We start from the raw sequence: 24,492 nt of genomic DNA on the forward strand, positions 1-24,492 counted from the left end.
GTGCCATAATTCTAACCATCAAACATCTCAGATTGAGTGATTTGTATTGGGTCACATCCAGCTAGCTAGTGTAAGCAACTTGACCTAAAATATGAAACACTGCTGTACCGTAATTACATATTTAAATCATGCTTTATCTTTGATGTCAATAAAAGCAATGTGTGCAGGACATTCTTTGACAAAGTGAAGGTGACTGATGCCTATATAAGTGAGAGCTGACATTAAGATGCCTACTTTGTCAAAATGAACAAGCTGCTGCTAGCGGGTACGTCTCATAACTCACTCTGATTATAATCAGAGGTCTTTTTGTTTGTGGTGATATTACTCATCTTTTCCCCAAATATTTCTATTTCAGGTTTGGCCCTCCTACTGCATGTGCAGTTAGGTAAGTAACAAAAAAATAAAAAATTCCTTGTATATTCTAATTAGTTTTTTTCTAATAATTTTTAATAATAATTAGTGCCCAGGTTCATGGCCAGAATTACTTAATTGCTAAGTAGTAGATAAGTTGTAAACTAGCTAAGTTTAGTGAATGCAGCTGGTTTATTGTTCCCAAAAACTTGTTTCAAAGGGGAAGGCTTTTCTGATACTTTCCAAGTGCCTTCAAATATGGGGTCTGACCTTGTGCTTGAATAGCTTAATATATATTTTATTGCATGCAATGTTTGGGCCATGCTTCCCCACTGACTTACACCATTTCCCTTGAAAGGGGGTCAGTTGGTAGAGTGTCCTGAGCAAAGATGAAGTACGTTCATCCAGCTTCTATGATGATATTGCCTAAGACACATCAAGGCACAAGCTCGACACATACTAGTTCATTGTATACAGGGTTCAAGTCCTGGGGAAAAAAGTGTGGGAACTCCAATCCAAGATCCACTCCCCCACCAAAAAAATTAATAAATGATACGCTCATATGCACGAACACTTCAAAAGTGGTATTTTTCATACAATTTTCGTATTTTGTATATGAAGCTTAACTATTAGTACATTAAAAAAAAACAATAAACATAAATACGGTAATTCTCTGAATAATCAGCATTCATTCAATTGTGCTTCCATGCAAATGTGAACATCATGTTCTGATCTTGATTGGGGAATGTTAGTTTGTATATAGAGTGTTTATGTGGTGAGTTTACACTTTTCATTGAACAGAGTTTGGATAATACAGGGTTAAATGGAAAGGTCATAAATTAACTGCACATTATGTGGACAGAATGCTTGGGGAGATAGTGATGTGTTCCTGCTTAGGAGATGTATGTTAGCTTGGGGGGCTGCAAACTCTGCAGGGCTCCAATACACACTTGCTGCTATTCCAACTCTTCACATATTTCCACATAAACTTCCCTCCTGGCATTAAACTTTGCCAGGTATTGCGCTCAGCTTACCACCCCAAACTGATGTCCCTCCCTCAGCTCACCTCTCTCCCTGCATGTTCTGTGAGCAGAATAGCTGTACTCCTCCTCTGGGTTCTCTGATCATATGGCACTGAAGATAGAGGAGGGAGGATTCAGCAAGTACAGAGCAAGTATGCAGGAGACCTGGGGGGGGGGGGGGGGCGGACGAGGAGACAGAAAATCAGGAGGGGAGGCGGGGAGGAGCGCATCATGAGAGGTCTGACTAAATACAATCTCTTAGCAGCAGGGACCTGATCTACCCGTCTGCTAGCTGTGATTGACAGGTAGATCGAAGAAGAAGCTGTCATGGGGCCCCCTACTGGCAATGCCTGAATGGTCAGTCCACCCCTGGTGTGTGGCATGTACTATTGCAAGCTGTGTTGGCGACTGCTGGTGTAGCACCTGCCACACAGCTCGCATACTTCAAAGTCTTGCAGGATGCGGCTGCTAACGGGAACTGAGTTCCTGTTGTGGAAAAAGTACAGGAACTCCGTTCCCATGCGTTCCCGCAGGACTTGAGCCCTGATTGTATACGATGCCTCCCCAATGACTGTTTTCCCCTGAAAGGGGCCTATTGGGGAGAATGGTGAAGGTGAAGTATTGTCATCTCCTGCATCTAGCTCCCATTACACATTACCCAAGACACATAAAGGCACACACTAAATACATATTTATTCCATGCATTATCATACATCAGTGAAACCACAGACCTCCTTCCACTATCTCACCGCTTGTGGAGCTTATAAATATCAAAATCGTATAGACATTTCAATAGTTTCAGAAAATCCAATAATTACAGTAATTCAATAAAAAGCACACTGATGCAAAATATTAGTTGCCGCTTAAAATGCAAAGAAAATTATACACAAATATTACTAAAATGTCCACAGGCACTTCAATAAGTGAAAAAGAAGAGAATACCACACTCTTAACAGAAAAAAATCTATTATACTAAACTATAAAGCAGCAACAAATATGTGAGATACACACATATAACAAAACCAGAAAAGAAATTAGTTGCACTAACGTTGAAATAATTGGTGTTCAACCAATGTGAAAATATACATGAATACACTAATACAGTGAATATAACCAGCAAAGTGAAAAATTATTGAAATTAACATTGACACTGAAAAACATGATGATAATAACCATATAGTGTCAAAACATATTAGGTGAATGTGCAGCTTTCAGCAAATGAGCCAGACCAGGTGGCCTAATAAATAAAGTCCATAAATGATCTCTTGAATAATGTGGATGACTGGAATGTCTAATATGAGTGAAATCTTCCACCACCAAGTACTGAATCACCATAAAAGTTGTGCCCTTACTAAAAGGCATGCAATGAAAGCTTGCGGCTATTTGCTCAGCCAGGGCCTTTATCCAGGGGAATCGGAATCTCAGATGGAGGAACAACCTGCAGCCAGTGAACCGGTATTGGGGGGATCCACGTACTCACGGTGGTAGGTCAAATGTCACTCAGAAACAAAGACAAGGGAGCTTCCCATAGTGTAAAACTGTGCAGCGATGTGACTCCTGTGTCTACTGAAGCAGGTATCCCAGATGAATGCTCCTTCAATAAGTACCTCTGAATACTAAAGCAGAGCTACTGTCATTACTCAATTATGATTAGCTTACATATGATAATGGCATATGAGAAAAGTGAATGATAGATGGTGATTCAGTCCAAAAAAGACACAGGTGGTGATCCTAATGCGATATTGTAGATGTACACCTCACACCAAAATCCTGAAGCCATGCATCACAGTCACCTTAAGGATTCTCACTCACCAGAAAGCAAAACATATCAAACCCTAATATGTTTCAGATAACCGTCATCCACATCAATAGAGGGTGGTGTCAGAGTTGTACAGCATCTCCCATAGGTACATGTTGTCAGCAACACAAGCTCTCTTTTCCATGAATTGTTTGGGCCATGCCATCCCTTTTATTTTCACTGTTACCCCCAAAAGGAGACTATTATGCTGCATACACACAACCAGACTTTCCGTCAGAATATACTCTGACAGTCTTTCTGACGGAGTTCCACTGAAACGGACTTGCCTACACACGATCACACCAAAGTTCATTCATTTAGAAAGCGATGAAGTATGACAGGACTAGAAAAGGAAGTTCAATAGCCAGTAGCCAATAGCTGCCCTTGCGTCGTATTTGGTCCATCGGAATACCATACAGACGAATGGTTTTCCCAATAGGAATTAATTCCATCGGAAAGATTTAAAACATGTTCTATTTCTAGATCCGTCAGAATTTTTGAAAAAAAAGTCAGATGAAACCCACACACGATCGGAATATCCGATGAATTGATTCCGTCAGACCTTTTCTGCTGGAAAGTCCGGTCTTGTGTACACGGAATTAGGGAGAGTGTTCTGAGCAAAGAGGAAGCATTATCATCTTCTGCAGTTAGCTCCTAGGAAGACATAGCCTAAAACATATCAAGGCAAAAGCCTGGAACTCTACATTGCATACAACAGCCATACTGAGATAGCATAAGACATAGCACTGATTGTAACAACCTTGTTTACAGTGTCTTGCAAAAGTATTCACCCCCTTGGCTTTTTACCTATTTTGTTACATTGCAGCCTTTAGTTTAATTTTTTTTTAATCTGAATTATATGTGATGGATCAGAACACAATAGTCTAAGTTTGTGAAGTAAAATTAGAAAAATATGTACATAAAACAATTTTCAGAAATATAAAACTGATAATTGGCATGTGCGTATGTATTCACCTACTTTGTTATAAAGCCCATAAAAAGCTCTGGTGCAACCAGTTACCTTCAGAAGTCACATAATTAGTGAAATGATGTCAACCTGTGTGCAATCTAAGTGCCACATGAGCTGTCATTACATATACACACCTTTTTGAAAGGCCCCTGAGGCTGCAGCGCCTAAATAAGAGTAAGTAAGTAAGGGGCACCACCAACCAAACACTGCCATGAAGACCAAGGAACTCTCTAAACAAGTAAGGGATTGTTGAGAATTACAAGTCAGGGTCAGGTTATTAAAAAATATCCAAATCTTTGATGATCCCTAGGAGCACCATCAAATCTCTCCTAACCAAATGGAAAAAACATGGCACAACAGAAAACCTGTCAAGAGACAGCCATGCACCAAAACTCATGGATCGAGCAAGGAGGGCATTAATCAGAGAGGCAGCACAGGGACCTAAGGTGACCCTGCAGGAGCTGTAGAGTTCCACAGCAGAGACTGGAGTATCTGTACATAGGATGACAATAAGCCATACGCTTGCCGGAAGAAAGCCATTACTTTCAGCAAAAAACAAAATGGCGCGTTTTAAGTTTGCGAAAAAGGAATGTGGGAGGCTCCCAAAATGTATGGAGGAAGGTGCTCTGATCTGATGAGGGTAAAATTGAACTCTTTGGCCAAAGAAAATGCTATATCTGGTGCAAACCCAACACATCACATCACCCAAAGAGCACCATCTCCACAGTGAAACATGGTGGTGGCAGCATCATGCTGTGGGGATGATTTTCAGCAGTCAGGACTGGAAAACTGGTCAGAGTTGAGGGAAAATGGATGGTGCTAAATACAGGGATATTCTTGAGCAAAACCTGTACCACTCAATGTGTGATTTGAGGCTAGGACGGAGGTTCACCTTCCAGCAGTTCAATGACCCCAAACACACTGCTAAAGCAACACTTGGTTTAAGGGGAAACGTGTACATGTGTTGGAATGGCCTAGTCAAAGACCTCAATCCAATAGAAAATCTGTAGTCAGACTTAAAGTTATCTGTTCACAAGCACAAACCATCCAACTTGAAGGAGCTGGAGCAGTTCTACAAGGAGGAACGGGCAAAAATCCCAGTGGTAAGATGCGGCAAGCTCATAGAGACTTATCCTAAGCAACTTGGAGCTGTGATAGCCACAAAATGTGTCTCTACAAAGTATTGACTTTAGGGGGGTGAATAGTTATGCAAATTTACTTTTTATGTTATTTTGTCCTATTTGTTTGCTTCACAATAAAAAAAATCTTCAAAGTTGTGGGCATGTTCTGTAAATTAAATGATGCAAATCCTCACGCAATCCATGCTAATTCCAGGTTGTGAGGCAACAAAACACGAAAAATGCCAAGGGGATGAATATTTCTGCAAGGCACTGTATGTATGTTTTGAATTTAGAAACCAATGACAAGGGCTGTTTAATGTACAGAGAGGTCATACATGCCCAGCTTGCTGGGTTACCACACTCCTTGCCAGGTAAATAAACTTGATCAAGTGCCTGATTTCTAAATTACAGTTCTCACAACTTGAACCACATTATTTAGGGAATAATACTATCTCAAACAAGCCGCATAATACCTTTCAGTTACAGTGCTTTTAACTGATTGACTCTATTATTATAATGTGAGTGCAGCCCATTTGGGGAAACTGGTCATCTTTGGCACTAAATTAGTGTAAAACTGGATTTAGACAACTAATTTGGTTCCTCATCTGCACCCATATTGTATTTTGAAGGAGAATCTTATACCCAAGAACACTCAGCATTCTTCAGCACATAGGTCAGGAACAGCATGTGCCATCTGCACTGCACTGGCTACTGCACGGTGGCCAGCCTAAACAAACCCCAAGCTATCCCCACTGCTTAGCATCAGCCCAATCAAATGTCAGGGGTTTTTTCATGCTACAAGTACCTCTGAAAGCCCACTTGCCTCCTTCCTTTTATTACACAACCATTTTGTATTTTTTTCTAGTACTAGTTCATGTCTAGGTTTATAGATGTTTCATAGCTTATTGTTTCTGTGTTTTTGTATAAAATATCCAGTAAAATATGTGCGTTTAGGTAGATTTGCTTTCATTTATGTTGAGCTCTGTTCTGCAGGGTCATGCACTTATAGATACGTGTCTAAAAGCTGAAAATTGTGCAAATTTCATTATTTTCCACCATAGAGCTTTTTTGTAGAAGTGATTCACTTTTTTAGTGCTGCATTGACTGTCATTCTTTCCTTACCTAACCAGGCTCTTCTTTCAAGTTGGTATGCTACTTTACCAACTGGGCCCAGTACTACCCTGGAGCTGCAAAGTACATGCCAGATAATGTGGACCCTTGCATGTGTACTCACTTGATCTACGCCTTTGCCACTATGACCAACAACCAGATTCAGACATTTGAATGGAACGATCCAACCCTCTATGCTTCCTTCAATGGCCTGAAAAAATAGTATGTAAACCTACATTTTGGATTTAGCCAGTAATTATACTCTATTCAACTACCAAATAAACAAAATATGGCAGGACAGTTCACTTATAGTTGATTTAAAGTATGCAGAATTCACAGAACAGTAAATCACATTAGAAGGATACATGCATGAAGTGACCCTTTCTGGAAAACCCAGCAATAGTAAAATCAACAGGGTTTAAAGGGGATTAGGGTCTCTTGGGTAAAGTTGTTGCTGCCACCATGAATGTACAGGATAAAGCATTTTTCACATTAAATCAAGTTACTGGCTAAGGTAAGGACTATTAAGAAGAAAGGGTGATAGAGGAACGGTTGGGGAGAAAATGGGGGAGTTGCCGGTAGAGGGGTGAAGGACTTTTTTTTTTTTAAATCATGTAATCTTTATCTAATAAACTAAAGGGACATTGTTATACAGTGTCAAAGTACACTCAGGATGCAAAGAGGGCCTTCCTTTCCTCCGAGAATGTGAATGTTCCAATGGGCCCAGGTTTAGGAATAAGCCTCATGCATGTTTTGGACTGAAAGTAACAGGTTTTCCATCTTGTTCACTTCTTTCATTTTTGAGAGCCAGAGTGAGACCGAGGGAGGTCACGAGTCTCTCCAACACAGTGCAATGCACGATTTGGCGGCATTAAAGGGATGGCGTAGGACTGATTTGCTAGATGTTTTCGAGACACGGAGGAGAAATAGAAAATCAGTCAAAAAGTCAAAAAAGTCAAAAAATATGTAGTCCCTTCTTGACATCTTCAGCAATTTTGTCTTTGATTAAAGGTTGCAGTTATTGAATATTGTATTGGTTATCAACCACAAAGAAAGGTCCACCTGTTTTTGTTTACAGCAACAGTGAACTGAAAACACTTCTATCTGTTGGAGGCTGGAACTATGGAACCTCTGGGTAATAAGATATTATTTGTCATACATGTAATTTAAGTAGTCAAAATAAGCTTAACATGGTCACTTGCAACAAAACAATGTATTGCCTTTATTTCAGGTTTAACACCATGGTTTCCAGTTCTGCAAACCGTCAGACTTTCATCAATTCTGTAATCAGTTTTTTGAGGCAGTATGGCTTTGATGGGCTGGATATCGACTGGGAGTATCCTGGAGACTCAGACAGAGGAAGTCCTCCAGAAACCCAGCAGCTCTTCTCTGTCCTGCTGCAGGTATAAAGCATTACTTGTACAGTTAAAGGCTCACAATTAGGGCAGTGTTACATAATGTTTTTATGCCTATTTTTTATTACAAGCAACTCACATTGTAGATTGCATACTAAACTACCCATTTCAGTTTTTGAGAGAAGAATCTTTTGAACCCAGTCTTAGATATTTGCTTACAAACAATAACCAGGAACCAATTTCATTTGTTTTGTTGCACTATTGATGCTTTGATTCTCAGGGCCACTATACATCACAATCCTTTGCACAAAAAATTAGTTTCGCAAAAAATTCTAGCTGTCATGAAAGTCAGTGGTACACCCAATGGGCCTTTCACAAATTATACACTTTCTGCCCTTATCAGCTCATGTTTGTGTTTACATAATCTTTCAATTTTCAATTGCAAAAAATTATAAAGTCACTAGCTCTTTGTGATGTTTTGCTAATAGAAACTGTGCTATAAAAATGCACTGATTACTGTGTAAATGTCACTGGCAGAGAAGGTTAACACTAGTGGCAATCAAGGAGTTAAATGTGTGTTCCCCCAGCATGTTCTAACTGTGTGGGGATGTGAGTGACTAGGAGAGGAGCCATATCGTTTTTCCTATGTCGTAGGAAGAAACAATATGGCTTCTCTCCTCTGACAGCACAGGGATTTGTGTGTTTACACACAGAAATCCCTGCGCTGGCACTCGTGCATGTGATCACGCGTGCCCGGCGGCGATCGTGCCTGCTGGCCATGCACATCAGGTCCACCACGCACCCTCTCTTGGCCGAAAACGGGTAGGACATACCCGTACAGAATTTCACCCAGGAGAGCCATTGTGCCGCGGTATATCTGCGTGGTACAGTCGGCAAGTAGTTAATCTATTTATAGCAACCTCCCTGATACAAATTTTCAGCTGCTTTTATCTCCCGTGTCTGAGAACTTGTCAGAAGTTATCATACTGATAACAGAAGAATGAAGCAGCAGAAATACACGGGACTCAGGGCTTTGGAGAGAGATAAGTAAACACTACAGATTTATGTGCCCAGGGTCAAATTTCACGAATCAGGTTTACATCCACTTTAAGTGATACATTTTTTAAAATAGCAAGTGCAAGTTTTTTCTTTCTCTCTGTGTTGCATTTTAACATATTATTTTCTACCATACTGTAGAGCATTTACAGTGATAATAAATTGGGGTTGTTTGCTTTGCTGCCCTTCTTATGATGAGAGACACTATGGAAGAAGTGCTGGCCCTATTCCTTGTAGCGTGCAATACACTATAAAGATATATTTTAAAAGAATCAGGGAAGTCACTCATTAAACAATTCTGAAGCAATCCCTAGGGTTTCTCACAACATTTATAATTAGCAATGCATAGCATTCATTAGTAATGAATTAGAAATGCATGTTACATTTCTTATCATTTAGAAATATCAGCAGTATTTTTTTTCGTTAAGTCAAATTATTGTTATTACTATTATTAGTATTGAGTCACTGAAGTCAGAATGACTGCTATGCAAATAGAATTCACCTGAGGAAAGGACAGCATTAATGTTTCTTTAAGCACAGGTAATTTTTTAAATAGGCAAGCATCCAATATTTTCTCTATATTTAATTTTTTTACAGGTATAGGCAGTTCTGCATTTTATTAATATTTCTTCTCTTGTGTAGGAAATGCATGCTGCATTTGTGCAGGAAGCAAGTCAGACCAACAGACCTCGTCTACTCATGTCTGCAGCAGTGTCCGCTGGCAAGTCAACAATTGAAAATGCATACCAGATTCCCCAGTTATCTCAGTAAGTGCCCATAAATGTATATGGGGTATTAGAAAGCGTGCCTCTTTTACCTCATTACAGTTAAACTTGGTAAAAACTGTTTTGTATTCATTTTTTGGAAACAATGTTTTAATAAACATTGATGCAAATACTCTTAGCCCTTGTACACTTGGTCGGAGAATCCGTCGGAATGTGTCCTATCGGACCGTGTTGTCGGATAATCCGACTGTGTGTGGTATGCATCGGACTGATTCCGTCGGAATATCCGTCGGACCCAATTTTCCAACATGTTGGAAATATTTTCCGACCAACTGGTTCGATCGGACATACTCCGATCATGTGTACAGAATTTTGATCGGACCAAGTGCCACGCATGCTCAGATCAAATTCCTACATCAAAGCTATTGGCTACTAGTCCCATCGTAACGAAATTACATCATCACGTTCTGAATGATCGGATTTTTCGACAACTTAGTCCGACCGTGTGTATGCAACAGTTTCGGACAAGATCCGACAGGCAAAATCCGACGGACAAAATCTGACCGATTTGCTTGGCAGAATGTCCGACCGCGTGTACAGGGGCTTAGGACTGGATGAGCTGCAAGATTATCTGCTATATCCCAATTGAACTGAATGTGTACATTTTATCCAGTTCATATGCAGATCATAAAATAAATGCCTATGAGGAATCACAAATTACTAATGGTGTGTGAAGTGGATCAGGCACCCTCTGGTTAAGTGTATTTTGTTTACACAATAATAACTCTGTAATGATCATTAGCCTTAAAATGACCATTCCTGTTTAGTTTATATCCTAGGCTGATATAGTATATCCTAGGCTGATATACCATTATTTGAAGGTACCTGGGCAAGCACCTCAACACTCTTGGCAGATAGCCCAGGTTTTCTGTCTCTGGTTGCCATTATTGTACAAGTGCCTACAATTATACTCCATATATAATATGTTTTGCACCTATGTATACTTGATGTACTTTGCTAGCTCTCTGTAATCCTGTTCAAAAGGTAGCAAATAGCATAGCGGTGACAGAGTAGGCACCACATGTAGCACTATATCAGCAGTCAGTTTTTCTCCGTGTGCCTTCTTCCTCCAACAGGGCTGGCACATTCCATTTCCTAAAAGATGCCCCACTTCTGTGTGGGCCAGGAACAGAAAGCAGCAGAAGCAGTGCTGGAATGACACTCAGATGGCTGCTGCTAGCTGCTCCAACAACAACAAAGGCTAAAAAAACAGGAAGGGGGGGGGGGGGGGGTTGGAGGCCCCAACTCCAGTAGTTCTATTACATAAATATATATATTTTTTTTAACTTACTGGTTTGCAGGTTCATAAAGCGTGATGTCCATCAAAGGTTAAAAAATCCTGGAGTGTGTTGGTGATAGGGTGCAGGCACTGCTGGCAGTACTTTTGCTGTAAGGATGTTAGTCCTGGTTGTTTTAGCAGCTAGTCCCTGTTGTACATGGCCTCTAGGGGCCAGTAGAAGGAGCTGTGAGCCCCGCGCGCGGAGCCTGTACGTTCTATACTCTGTGTCTGGATGCTTGCTGAGCACTGCTGACATCACTTCCTCCCCGCGTTCCAGGGTGGTTAGCGTGGAGCTTCCCACACCATGTACAACAGGGACTAGCTGCTAAAACAACCAGGACTAACATCCTTACAGCAAAAGGAATGCCAGCGGAGTGTGCACCCTATCACCAACACACTCCAGAATTTTTTAACCTTTGATGGACATCACCACTTTATGAACCTGCAAACCAGCAAGTTAAAAAACCAATATATATTTATGTAATAGAACTACTGGAGTTGGCGCCTCGAAAAAACCCCCTTCCTGTCTTTTTTGCTAGTATACTGAGGTTATGGACACCCTCTAAGGATGGCTGCCTTCTCACCTGCAAATAAATAGTGACTGATTTTAATGAGCCATTTAAGCTTGTATTGCACCATTCTAATAAGACATTACAAAAACTATAGCGCCAGAATCCCTTCCTTTCTTTAACAACAAAGGCTAGATGGGGGCTATAGGTAATTCCTATTTGGGGCTACAATTCCTTGATGGGGGGGCTAATAATCATTAATGGCTGATTTATTTACAATGGGGGGCTGTGGATGTTATTATAGCTGTAGCAATCTACGAAATATTATAATGGAGGATGGAAGATTCAGTGTTAAAATGGTAGCTGTAGCATTCTACTTTATATTACTTCTAAGGTTGTATGGAATATTCTATAGTATATTATAATGATGCTATGAGGTTTAAATGTTATAAGATGGTTGAAGAATTCTAAAAGATATTATAGTGGTAGCTGGAGAACTCTATATTATAAACATGTCTGGAGGATTCTGACATGTTATGATGGTGATTGGAGAAACAGTGTATGTTATAATATGTTATATACTTTATATTATAATAGAAGATTAGACATTATAATGGTAGCTGGATGATCTACTTTATACTAAAAAGAGATGAGGATTTTATGTTTATTTGCTATAACGGTGGCTGACAAATTGTATGCAAATTATATTTTTTGGGGTAGATCAAGGAATATACCATTAAAGGTGCCTACAAGATTTATATCTTGAACAATATTTATCTGATTTTAGAACACTAAATCTATTTTCCCCAGCAGGAGTCTTAGTATTTAATAAATACTAAATTGTTATCAGTACAGTTTTCAGTTTCTTTCTCTAGGAAGATCTAATGTCAAAGAATTGGCTGGTATGTAAGTGCCAGGGCAATTTCTCATACTAACCCTCAAGCAATTACATCCAACAGGATTGTAAATTGGACTATACCGGTACTTGATAGTCAGCGGGAAACAAATTGATAAAATTTTTTATAGTTTAATAGAGATACAAAAAACACAATTACAAACAGTAATGTATTAAAATAATATAGTGTTAGTGAACTCCTAACGGGTCCCCCCCGAAGAGTTTCAAAAACAGGGGTGCACAGGATTTCCTCAACTAGTTTTGCGGGGGGACCGCTTCATCAGGAAGATGAAATTGATCCTGTCAATCCTGTTGGATCTAATTGCTTAACCACTTGCTGACCGCCGCACGACGATGTACGTCGACAGAATGGCACGGGCAGGCATATGGGCGTACATGTACGTCCCTGCCTTCCCGCGGGTGGGGGGCCCGATCGGGCCCCCCCGGTGCCAGCGGCGGTCGGTATCCGTTCAGCAGCGATCCGGGATGAGGGGGCGGCCATTCGTTCATGGCCACCCCCTCGCGGTCGCTCCTGACGAATGGAAGTGAGGCGTGACATCACTTCCTCTCCTGTAATGTAAACACAGGCAGAGGAAGTGATGTAATCTCTCCTCCGTGTCGGTATTTTTCGTTCCGGCACCGAGGAGAGAGGATCGGTGAGTTGCACCAACACTACACTACACAGTAGAACATGCCAGGCACACTCTCACCCCCCCTTCACCCCCCGATCACCCCCCCCAATCACCCCTGCCCCCCCAGTCACAGTGACACCAATTGCATTTTTTTTCTTTTTTTGCATTGGTGTCATTTGTGACTGTAATAACTGTTAGGGCAGTTAGGGTTAGCCCCCTTTAGTTCTAATGTACCCCCCTAACCCCCCCAATAAAGGTTTAACCCCGTGATCACCCCCCGTCGCCAGTGTCACTAAGGCTGGGTTCACATTGCAGCGGTTTATGAGAACGGATGTGATTCGCACCGCACTGCAGTACAAATCACATCCGATCTCTGTGCGATTCGAGTTCAGCCATACAGATAGTATGGCTGAATTTGCGTCGCACCCGCCGCACCCACCGCAAATTCGCACGGGACCCTTTTTTTGGTCCGCAGCAGAATCGGATCGCATGGGTGTTCACACCATGCGATCCGAGTTTGCAGATCGCACTGCGATATGCGAACTGACCTGGGGGTGTCATTAACATTTCACTGACACTCCCAGCAGTTCGCATAGGGCAGTGTGAACTGCCGCCGGGAGGCATGCGATGCGGGAACCCGCCGCGGATTCGTGGCGTTCCTGCATCGCTCCAGTGTGAACCCAGCCTAATAAGCGATCATTTTTCTGATCGCTGTATTAGTGTCACAGGTGACGCTAGTTAGGCAGGTAGGTATTTAGGTTCGCCGCAGCTTTTTATAGCGCCAGGGACCCCCATATACTACCGCATAAAGCCCCCTGATTGCCCCCTAGTTAACCCTTTCACCAGTGATCACCATATAACTGTTACAGGTGACGCTGGTTGGTTAGTTATTTTTTTATAGTTTCAGGGCACCCGCCATTTATTACCTAATAAAGGTTTAACCCCCTGATCACCCGGCGGGTGTCATTTGTGACTGTAATAACTGTTAGGGCAGTTAGGGTTAGCCCCCTTTAGTTCTAAGGTACCCCCCTAACCCCCCCAATAAAGGTTTAACCCCGTGATCACCCCCCGTCGCCAGTGTCACTAAGGCTGGGTTCACATTGCAGCGGTTTATGAGAACGGATGTGATTCGCACCGCACTGCAGTGCAAATCACATCCGATCTCTGTGCGATTTGAGTTCAGCCATACAGATAGTATGGCTGAATTCGCGTCGCACCCGCCGCAAACTCGCACGGGACCCTTTTTTTGGTCCGCAGCAGAATCGGATCGCATGGGTGTTCACACCATGCGATCCGAGTTTGCAGATCGCACTGCGATATGCGAACTGACCTGGGGGTGTCATTAACATTTCACTGACACTCCCAGCAGTTCGCATAGGGCAGTGTGAACTGCCGCCGGGAGGCATGCGATGCGGGAACCCGCCGCGGATTCGTGGTGTTCCCGCATCGCTCCAGTGTGAACCCAGCCTAATAAGCGATCGTTTTTCTGATCGCTGTATTAGTGTCACAGGTGACGCTAGTTAGGCAGGTAGGTATTTAGGTTCGCCGCAGCTTTTTATAGCGCCAGGGACCCCCATATACAGTGGTGTGAAAAAGTGTTTGCCCCCTTCCTCATTTCCTGTTCCTTTGCATGTTTGTCACACTTAAGTGTTTCGGAACATCAAACCAATTTAAACAATAGTCAAGGACAACACAAGTAAACACAAAATGCAATTTGTAAATGAAGGTGTTTATTATTAAAGGTGAAAAAAAATCCAAACCATCATGGCCCTGTGTGAAAAAGTGATTGCCCCCTAAACCTAATAACTGGTTGGGCCACCCTTAGCAGCAACAACTGCAACCAAGCGTTTGCGATAACGTGCAATGAGGCTTTTACAGCGTCCTGGAGGAATTTTGGCCCACTCATCTTTGCAGAATTGTCCTAATTCAGTTACATTAGAGGGTTTTCGAGCATGAACGGCCTTTTTAAGGTCATACCACAACATCTCAATAGGATTCAGGTCAGGACTTTGGCTAGGCCACTCCAAAGTCTTCATTTTGTTTTTCTTCAGCCATTCGGTGGTGGACTTGCTGGTGTGTTTAGGATCATTGTCCTGCTGCAGAACCCAAGTTCGTTTCAGCTTGAGTACACGAACAGATGGTCGGACATTCTCCTTCAGGATCTCTTGGTAGACAGCAGAATTCATAGTTCCTTTTATCACGGCAAGTCTTCCAGGTCCTGAAGCAGCAAAACAACCCCAGACCATCACACTACCACCACCATATTTTACTGTTGGTATAATGTTCTTTTTATGAAATGCAGTGTTCCTTCTACGCCAGATATACTTGGACACACACCTTCCAAAGAGTTCCACTTTTGTCTCATCGGTCCACGGAATGTTGTCCCAAAAGTCTTGGGGATCATCAAGATGTGTTGTGGAGAAATTGAGACGAGCTTTGATGTTCTTTTTGCTCAGCAGTGGTTCTCTCCTTGGAACTCTGCCATGCAGGCCATTTTTGCCCAGTCTTTTCCTGATGGTGGAGGCATGAACGCTGACCTTAACTGAGGCAAGTGAGGCCTGCAGTTCCTTGGACGTTGTTGTGGGGTCTTTTGTGACCTCTTGGATGAGTCGTCACTGCGCTCTTGGGGTAATTTTGGGCGGCCGGCCACTCCTGGGAAGGTTCACCACTGTTCCATGTCTTCGCCATTTGTGGATAATGGCTCTCACTGTGGTTCGCTGGATTCCCAAAGCTTTGGAAATGGCTTTATAACCCTTTCCAGACTGATAGATCTCAATTACTTTCTTTCTCAATTGTTCCTGAATTTCTTTGGGTCTCGGCATGATGTGTAGCTTTTAAGGATCTTCTGGTGGACCTTACTGTGTCAAGCAGCTCCTATTTAAGTGATGCCTTGATTGTGAACAGGTGTGGCAATAATCAGGCCTGGGTGTGGCTAGAGAAATTGAACTCAGGTGTGGACAACCACAGTTATATTATGTTTTAACAAGGGGGGCAATCACTTTTTCACACAGGGCCATGATGGTTTGGATTTTTTTTCACCTTTAATAATAAACACCTTCATTTACAAATTGCATTTTGTGTTTACTTGTGTTGTCCTTGACTATTGTTTAAATTGGTTTGATGTTCCGAAACACTTAAGTGTGACAAACATGCAAAGGAACAGGAAATGAGGAAGGGGGCAAACACTTTTTCACACCACTGTACTACCGCATAAAGCCCCCTGATTGCCCCCTAGTTAACCCTTTCACCAGTGATCACCATATAACTGTTACAGGTGACGCTGGTTGGTTAGTTATTTTTTTATAGTTTTAGGGCACCCGCCATTTATTACCTAATAAAGGTTTAACCCCCTGATCACCCGGCGGGTGATATAAGTTTGAGGGTCAGATAAGGTCTGCGTCGCCCCAGGCAGCGTCAGGTTAGTGCCAGTACCGCTAACACCTACGCACAAAGCATACACCTCCCTTAGTAATATAGTATCTGATCAGATCTATATTATCGTCGCCAGCAGTTTAGGTTTCCCAAAACGCATTGTTAGCGGGATCAGCCCAGATACCTGCTAGCACCTGCGTTTAGCCCCTCCGCCAAGCCCAGACCAGCCCACCCAAGTGCAGTATCGATCGATCACTGTCACTTACAAAACACAACACACATAACTGCAGCGTTTGCAGAGTCAGGCCTGATCCCTGCGATCGCTAACAGTTTTTCTTGTAGCGTTTTGATACATTTGCTGACAGCCTAGGTGCTTTTTTACCTGTGAGTCTCACTAGTGTACCCCTAAATTTAGGGGTGTCTACTTTCCAAAATGGGGTCATTTGGGGGGGGTTTGTGCCATCTTGGCATTTTATGGCCTTCAAAACTGTAATAGGTAGTGAGGAGTGAAGTCAAAAATTTACGCCCTTAGAAAGCCTGAAGGCGGTGCTTGGTTTTCGGGGCCCCGTACGCGGCTAGGCTCCCAAAAAGTCCCACATATGTGGTATCCCCGTACTCAGGAGAAGCAGCAGAACTTATTTTGGGGTGTCATTTCACATATGCCCATAGCATGTGTGAGCAATATATCATTTAGTGACAACTTTGTGAAAAAAAAAATAAAAAAAAAAAAAAGTTTGTAATTTTCCCTCAACTTGTGCCAAATATAAAATATTCCATGGACTCAACATGCCTCTCAGCAAATAGCTTGGGGTGTCTACTTTCTAAAATGGGGTAATTTGTGGGGGTTTTGTGCCATCTTGGCATTTTATGGCCTTCAAAACTGTGATAGGTAGTGAGGAGTGAAATTACAAATGTATGCCCTTAGAAATCCTGAAGGCGGTGCTTGGCTTTCGGGGCCCCGTACGCGGCTAGGCTTCCAAAAAGTCGACCACATGTGGTATCTCCGTACTCAGGAGAAGCAGCAGAATGTATTTTGGGGTACAATTTCACATATAACCATGGCATGTGTGAGCAATATATCATTTAGTGACAACTTTGTGTAAAAAAAAAAAAAAAAAATTTTTTTTTGTCATTATTCAATTGCTTGAGGCAAAAAAATTAAATATTCAATGGGCTCAACATGCCTCTTATCAATTTCCTTAGGGTGTCTACTTTCCAAAATGGGGTCATTTGGGGGGGTTTTGTACTGCCCTGCCATTTTAGCACCTCAAGAAATGATATAGGCAGTCATAAACTAAAAGCTGCGTAAATTCCAGAAAACGTATCTTAGTTTGTAGATGTGACAACTTTTGCGCAAACCAATAAATATACAGTTATTGACTTTTTTTTTACCAAAGACATGTGGCTGAATACATTTTGGCCTAAATGTATGACTAAAATTGAGTTTATTGGATTTTTCTAATAACAAAAATTAGAAAATATAATTTTTTTTTCAAAATTTGCGGTCTTTTTACGTTTATATAGCAAAAAATAAAAATCGCACAGTCAGTCAAATACCTTTAAAAGAAAGCTCTATTTGTGGGAAAAAAAGGATGCAAATTTTGTTTGGGTACAACATTGCATGACCGCGCAATTACCAGTTAAAGCAGCGCAGTGCCAAATTGTAAAAAGACCTCTGGTCATTGACCAGCAAAATGGTCCGGTCTGAAAGTGGTTAAGGGTTAGTATGAGCAACTGCCCTGGCACTTACATACCAGTCAAATCTTTAACATTATGAACTCTGGATGATGGTACTTTTACTTTATTTCAATTCATGTGAATCTGAGGCCATACTCACATGTTGTCATCTAGGAAGATCTAGTAAATTAATAGGTGTAGGACTGCAAACATTCATATTCACAAAAGAAGTTCCTGAAAAGCTCCAATGCTTAACATTTGGGGTTGATATAGAGATCACTTATAGTTACATATTTAGGCTGAAAAGGACATACGCTATCACATTCAATCAATCAAATCTGCCAAATTCAACCCCAGATTTACACCCATAGAGTACTTACATTTATCCACATGGAACTTCATTTGCCTTGGATTCGCTCAATCGTATATTCTTAGTTTAACAAATTAAGACACGTTCCATGGACTGTATTACACAGTGAAGTATTATCCCAATTTAAATATAATTTTTTTACTGTACACGTTGAATTGTCCCCACCATGATGTCCCTACCAGATTTTCCTCTTGCTTACTCCACTACTATCTGTACCCTTTTGATCTACCCTACAAATTTTCCCCTATGGTGAAATGTAATTTGCAATGTATATGTGTTATTTTTATCAAAAATCTGTGATAAATTATAAGATTTTAGTTTAAAGGTCCACCCTAAAGTGGAGCTTTCGCTCATTCGAACCCTCCCCCCCTCCGGCGCCACAATTGACACCTTTCAGGGGGGAGGGGGGTGCAGGTACCTGTACAGTACAGGTATCTGCACCCACTTCCGGCATAGATATCTGCAGAATATACGCCCCTTTCCGCAGATATCTACGCCCCTTTCTGAAGGTCCCCGCTGTCTGCTGGGAAACACACGGATCCCAGAGACAGCGGGACCATCCTTATTGCGCAGCGCGACTCGCGCATGCGCAGTAGGGAACCGGGAAATGAAGCCGCAAGGCTCCACTTCCTGATTCCCACAGCCAAGATGGCGGCGGCAGCACCCGAGAGACGATCGAGAGATCGGCTTCGCTGGGCGGGTAAGTGTCATTATTTTAAAAGTCAGAAGCTGCAGTATTTGTAGCTGCTGGCTTTAAAAAAAAAAAAAAGGCGGACTCCCGCTTTAAGAATGTTTTGGTATGAAACCGTGCTTTAAATTCGGCATAATTCTATTTAGAAAGGCATTAATGGTTATGGAAGTGAGTCTTATTAAATTACGTTCCATTAATAGATACTTGGACCTCATCAATGTAATGACATATGATCTACGTGGTTCATGGGAAGGGTTCACAGGAGAGGACAGTCCCCTTTTCCAAGGCCCAGCTGATCAGGGTGGTTATATCTACTTCAATGTGGTATGTTTTTTTGATCATCTTTTATGTATTTTACAATCTATACCTTTTCCTTAACAGATGTATTAATTTTTTTAAATCATTTTCAGGATTATGCTATGAATTACTGGAAGAATAATGGAGCTGCACCAGAAAAGCTTATGGTTGGGTTCCCAGCCTATGGACGAACCTTCACACTCTCAAATCCTGCTAACAATGGCCTTGGTGCCCCAACTTCTGGTGGAGGTCCAGGTGCTAAATATACACAGGAAGCTGGATTTATGGCATACTTTGAGGTACACAGATTGTGAACATTTTTTTTTTTAATTGACAATTTTTGTTAGTTTTTTTCCAAAATACAGCAAAACAAAAGTAAGGATTGCAAACTTTTTTTAATGCATGGTGCATTGATAATTCTTGCATTAGGTTAACATCTGTTAAAAACTGTGTTGGCTTGTTTATTGAAAACAGAGGTAGGCACTTGTTGCTTGTTTGTATGAATATGTAATAAACACAAAAACTACAGTTTATTTTAAACTTATCTGATTTCCTTTGGTAGCAAACATGCTTGAACCCAGTTGTATAGTCCTTACTTATCTTTGCTGTGATTGCGACTGGTGTCTGCCAATTGCACATTTATTTTAAAAAATGTTTAAGGGAAAGCAAAAAAATGTGTATCACAGGGTTAAGGTGAGCTTATAGCGTTAAAAAGGGCAGTGGTGCTACCTCAGTGATTTATAGGAAGGATATAAGCACAGATTTTATCTTAACTAAAAAACCTGACAACAAAGGTATCCCTTATAATTGCCTATTATGTCACTTTTTAAAAAATGTAAACTTGCACATTTATCCCCTACCATAAATTCCAACAACAAATATACTGGCTCTGTTACAAATAAACTATTTTTTTCAAAGAAGACATAATGAAGTGTTACTCATTAATTTCTATATTCCCACAGATCTGTGGATTTTTGAATGGAGCTACAGAGGTGTGGAACAGCCCACAAGAAGTCCCATACGCCTACAAAGGAAGTGAATGGATTGGATATGACAACCCTAAGAGTTGGAAGATCAAGGTGAAAATCAATAGATAGATAAGGTTGGGTTATTCCATGATAAATGGAGAATATGAGTTTAAGGAAATGTAGGGGTTGATTTACTAAAACTGGAGAGTGTAAAATCTGGTGCAGATGTGCATAGTAGCTAATCAGCTTCTATCTTCAGCTTGTTCAGTTAAACTTTGACAAGAAGAAAACCGAAAGCTGATGGTTTCTATGCAAAGCTGCACCAGATTTTGCTCTCCCCAGTTTTAATAAACCACCCCCATATTGTGTTGATTTTGTTGGCTTTATATATGTTTTAACAATGGTTTCTATTTATCTTTCTATTTATGTTTATTCATTAAAGTAAAATTGTGGTGTTTGTGGCTTCTATCTCATATAGGCAGAGTGGCTAATGAAGAACAACTTTGGAGGTGCTATGGTATGGGCTCTTCCCCTGGATGACTTCAGTGGCACTTTCTGTGGCCAAGGCAAATACCCTTTGATGAACACACTGAAATCCAGCCTGGGGATATCTTTCCCAAGTGAGTATTCTGCACTATGTATATACAAAGTTTTAAGGCTTGTTTGGCAGTGGAAATCTAGTTTAGGCACATAGGACTATTCCAGTCACTAGTTATTAAGTTTAGGTGCTATTTTTATTTTTGTCAGTCATGGTAATCTTTATGTTATAACATCCACAAAACTATAAAACAATAGGAACAAGAACTCTGATCAAACAATCTGCTACTGTTGATGTAGACAATATAGTGTAAAAATTGGAAAGATTCATCAGACTTAGAGAGATGAGACATTAGAGTTATATTTCTTAACCAAAATGGAATTCAATAGAGTTAATAAAGACCTGCAGGCTTTGCAATTATTTGATGGTATGTGGAAGGCTTCAAAGGAGGATTACCTAGTGCAGGATAACAGAAATGCTCAGTTGATATATAAAAGGTACCGACCAGAAGAAATATTTGGAGTAGAGCAAAGACATGGTGTGGTGAATACATAAAAAGTAGGTCTTTTAGTGTAGGTGCCAAACTGTTGATTGTTACTTTATAGGTTGCTTTTTAATGCATCCTATGGACAATTGGATGTTCTCCTTCCAAAGTGATACCATATTTCTAGGGAAAAGGCAAAATAACAAAGAAATGTAATTAAATGATATATAATGTAGAACAAGCTTGCACTGCTTTATTTCCTTTTACACTTTACTGTAATTCTTGTATATGGAAATCGGGATAACGCAAACCAGTCAATATATTTTTAATTCTGAAGAGAGTGAGCAAAACATAGAACCCCTGTAAAGCCACATACACACTATCAGATTTTCTGCAGATTTTTTCCTTCAGATTTACCAAAACCATATAATATGAGGTCAAACTTTAGTTAGGAGTTTCAATTTGTATGCAATCAGGCAGGTCCTTATACTACATGGTTTTGGTAAATATGAAGACAAAGATCAGCAGAAAATCTGATTGTTTGTATGGGGCTTTAGAATTTTATTGTGACATTTGTCCCCACTGAGGAGATTTTCTCTCACTTCCCATTGGGACAGGAAGTGCAGTGAAATCTCCCCATTGCTGACACAGTCAGAAACAAAACACATTTTTACAGTAAAAGGGAACTAAGTAAAGCCCCATACACACGGTCGGACTTGTACAAACTTTTCCGTGGACTTTTGTACAAAGTGTGTTGTCCACAAGTTTGTATTGCATACACACGGTCGGACTTTTTGACAACAAACACGAACGTGGTGACGTCACAACGTACGGACGCCACTTCAAAAGAGGACGTTCAATGACTCCAGCGCCACCTTTGGTCAACTTCTGTATTGTAGTCTGATCGTTTGCAATGGTTCTGAGCATGCGTGTTTGTACCTTGTACAAAAGTCTGATGCTTTTGCATACACACGGTCGGACTTTGCTCCATCGGACTTCTGTTGTCAAAAAGTTTGTCCGTTCGCAGAGCCAACAAAAGTCCGATGAAAACAGAAAAAGTTTGTCCGATGGAGCGTACACACAGTCGGATGTTGCTCCAAAACAGCTAATTTGCATGTTTGTTGTCAAAAAGTCCGACCGTGTGTACGGGCCTTTAGAACCTCTGTCAGGCAATGATTACTGTTTGTGACTTCCTGCCCCAGTGGTGACCACTCTCTTGTTCTGTTTTTTTTTTTACTACTGTACTGCTGTCCAGACAGTCAGTGCAACAGGAAGTTTCCTAACAAGCTCACATACTGCAATAATACTTTGACAGATTTACAAATATACATTTTAAAGGCTATCTGTTAAAAATGTTTTAGCTTGAGTTGACCTAGATAAGTTGTTTGTCATGCTATATGGGGAAACTTCATTAAATAAATAACTAAACTAGTAAAATTCAATGATATAACAAACCAAACACGCATCTAGCAAAATACTGACTTTACAGGTGATTGTAGATTATACAATAAATTATATAAGCAGTCAACTGTGGCTGACTGTCTTCTGTAACATAAAATTACCTTTTATTTAATATGTCATTGTATTACAGATTTTCTGGAAAAATCAAACCTTTATTGTTTGTTTATAGCATAACAGCTAGAAAAGCAAACATATACATAGTTTGAAACACTTTGCACGATATATACAATTATTAAATTATTATTTTTGACATGATATCTTAATCAGATTGCCAGACGCCAACTATAACAGTAGCACCAGCATCAACAACTGTAAACAGCGGGAGCGGAAGTAGCGGAGGCAGCGGAGGCAGCAGCGGCAGCAGCAGTGGTGGCAGCAGCGGAGGCAGCAGTAGTTTCTGTGTCGGAAAAGCAAATGGTCTTTATCCAAACCCAAATAGCAAAAGTGGCTTTTTTAACTGTTTAAATGGAAATACCTACCAGCAATCCTGCCAGACAGGTCTAGTGTTTGATACCAGCTGCTCTTGCTGTAACTGGGCATAAAAGCATCTTTTAAAATGTCAATAAACCATTTCCAGTGTTTAATAAACATCAATGAATTACAATCTTGCGTGAATGTATGTAATTATGAATTGATAGATGTTTTATATGTATTACAATGTTTTTACCCACTGCTAGTGATTTTTCAATAGCTATCTCAAATTTCTAATCTAGGAATTTTTTTTGTAACTTTCTCTTTATTTAGCTATGAATTAACTTAGCGTTATATTATTTCTAAGAAAAAAGCTGGTGGTATTTAGGGATGGCAAATCCACCAGGGTTTGTCAAATCCTGTTTGAAATTTGTGAAACCATAACTTAAACAGCAAATACTAACTTCTTTCTGGCAGATACTGACTTCTTGCAATTTTCAAGAATAATGAATAATGCAGAATAACAGGCAAACAATTGTGAATAAAGGGGAGCTAGGCATTGCCATGAGGGACATTTAACAAAGAAAATTACATTACATTTTTTTTTAAATTGTACAGCAGAATGAGGGTCCTTTTCTTGTGACTTCAAGGTCAATAAAAACAACAATCCTACAACTACATGCTTGGAAGTTGCCTCAAGATGTATGTGGATTTACTAAACAATATGATTTTCACGACAGCATCAGCAACACTGTGTTCTGGCATCACATATATTGCATATGTAATTGATGTTTTCATTTTTGTATTTAGTTTGCCTGAAAATCCACAGCAGGATTCCACTATTAAAACTTTTTTGGGGTAGTTTTTGGCTATGACCCCTAACTTTTTATATCAAGCTATAATAGGACTGAATTGACTAGTGAATGTAGCAATCATAACAAATCTAAAACCTATATCAAAGTTTACTTCTAAAATATAAAAACTATAAAAAAAATATAAAACCAAAGTCCTCACCTTAAAGTGTAATAGTATAAATTGTGAGCCTTTTTTTTTTAGCAGTACCACACTGCCTTGTCTTAAACGTTCAATAAAATATCAAAACAGAGTGGACAAAAACAATTCAAAACCACAACCACACATACTGGCTAGGGTCAGGACAGTACGTGAACACTTCAATATGTTGATAATAGAAAAATACAAGGCAGTTTATCTTGTACTAAAATTTTGAGTGTATTATCTGTGAGATAATAGCCACAAATATAGTTCAGTGGCTGTTAAAGTATGTAAGCAGCTTGGATAGGCCACATTATAAAAGGAAGAGACAATGCAGGTTTTATCTT

At 40.5% G+C, this 24,492-nt stretch overlaps 1 protein-coding gene across 1 annotated transcript; it reads left to right on the plus strand.

The window, feature by feature from the left end:
* Positions 1–243: 243 nt before the first annotated feature.
* Positions 244–23,283, plus strand: LOC143982618 (acidic mammalian chitinase-like). Its single transcript, XM_077481506.1, has 11 exons — positions 244–265; positions 356–385; positions 6,393–6,594; positions 7,451–7,507; positions 7,604–7,775; positions 9,426–9,550; positions 19,194–19,317; positions 19,404–19,589; positions 20,253–20,369; positions 20,737–20,878; positions 23,009–23,283. Exons 1-11 carry the CDS (start codon positions 244–246, stop codon positions 23,281–23,283), a joined length of 1,452 nt encoding a protein of 483 aa, XP_077337632.1.
* Positions 23,284–24,492: the final 1,209 nt, after the last annotated feature.

Source organism: Lithobates pipiens, unplaced genomic scaffold, assembly GCF_037356315.1.
Source record: "Lithobates pipiens isolate NorthernLeopardFrog02 unplaced genomic scaffold, aLitPip1_a1.2 Scaffold_16, whole genome shotgun sequence".
Classification (NCBI taxonomy): domain Eukaryota; kingdom Metazoa; phylum Chordata; class Amphibia; order Anura; family Ranidae; genus Lithobates; species Lithobates pipiens.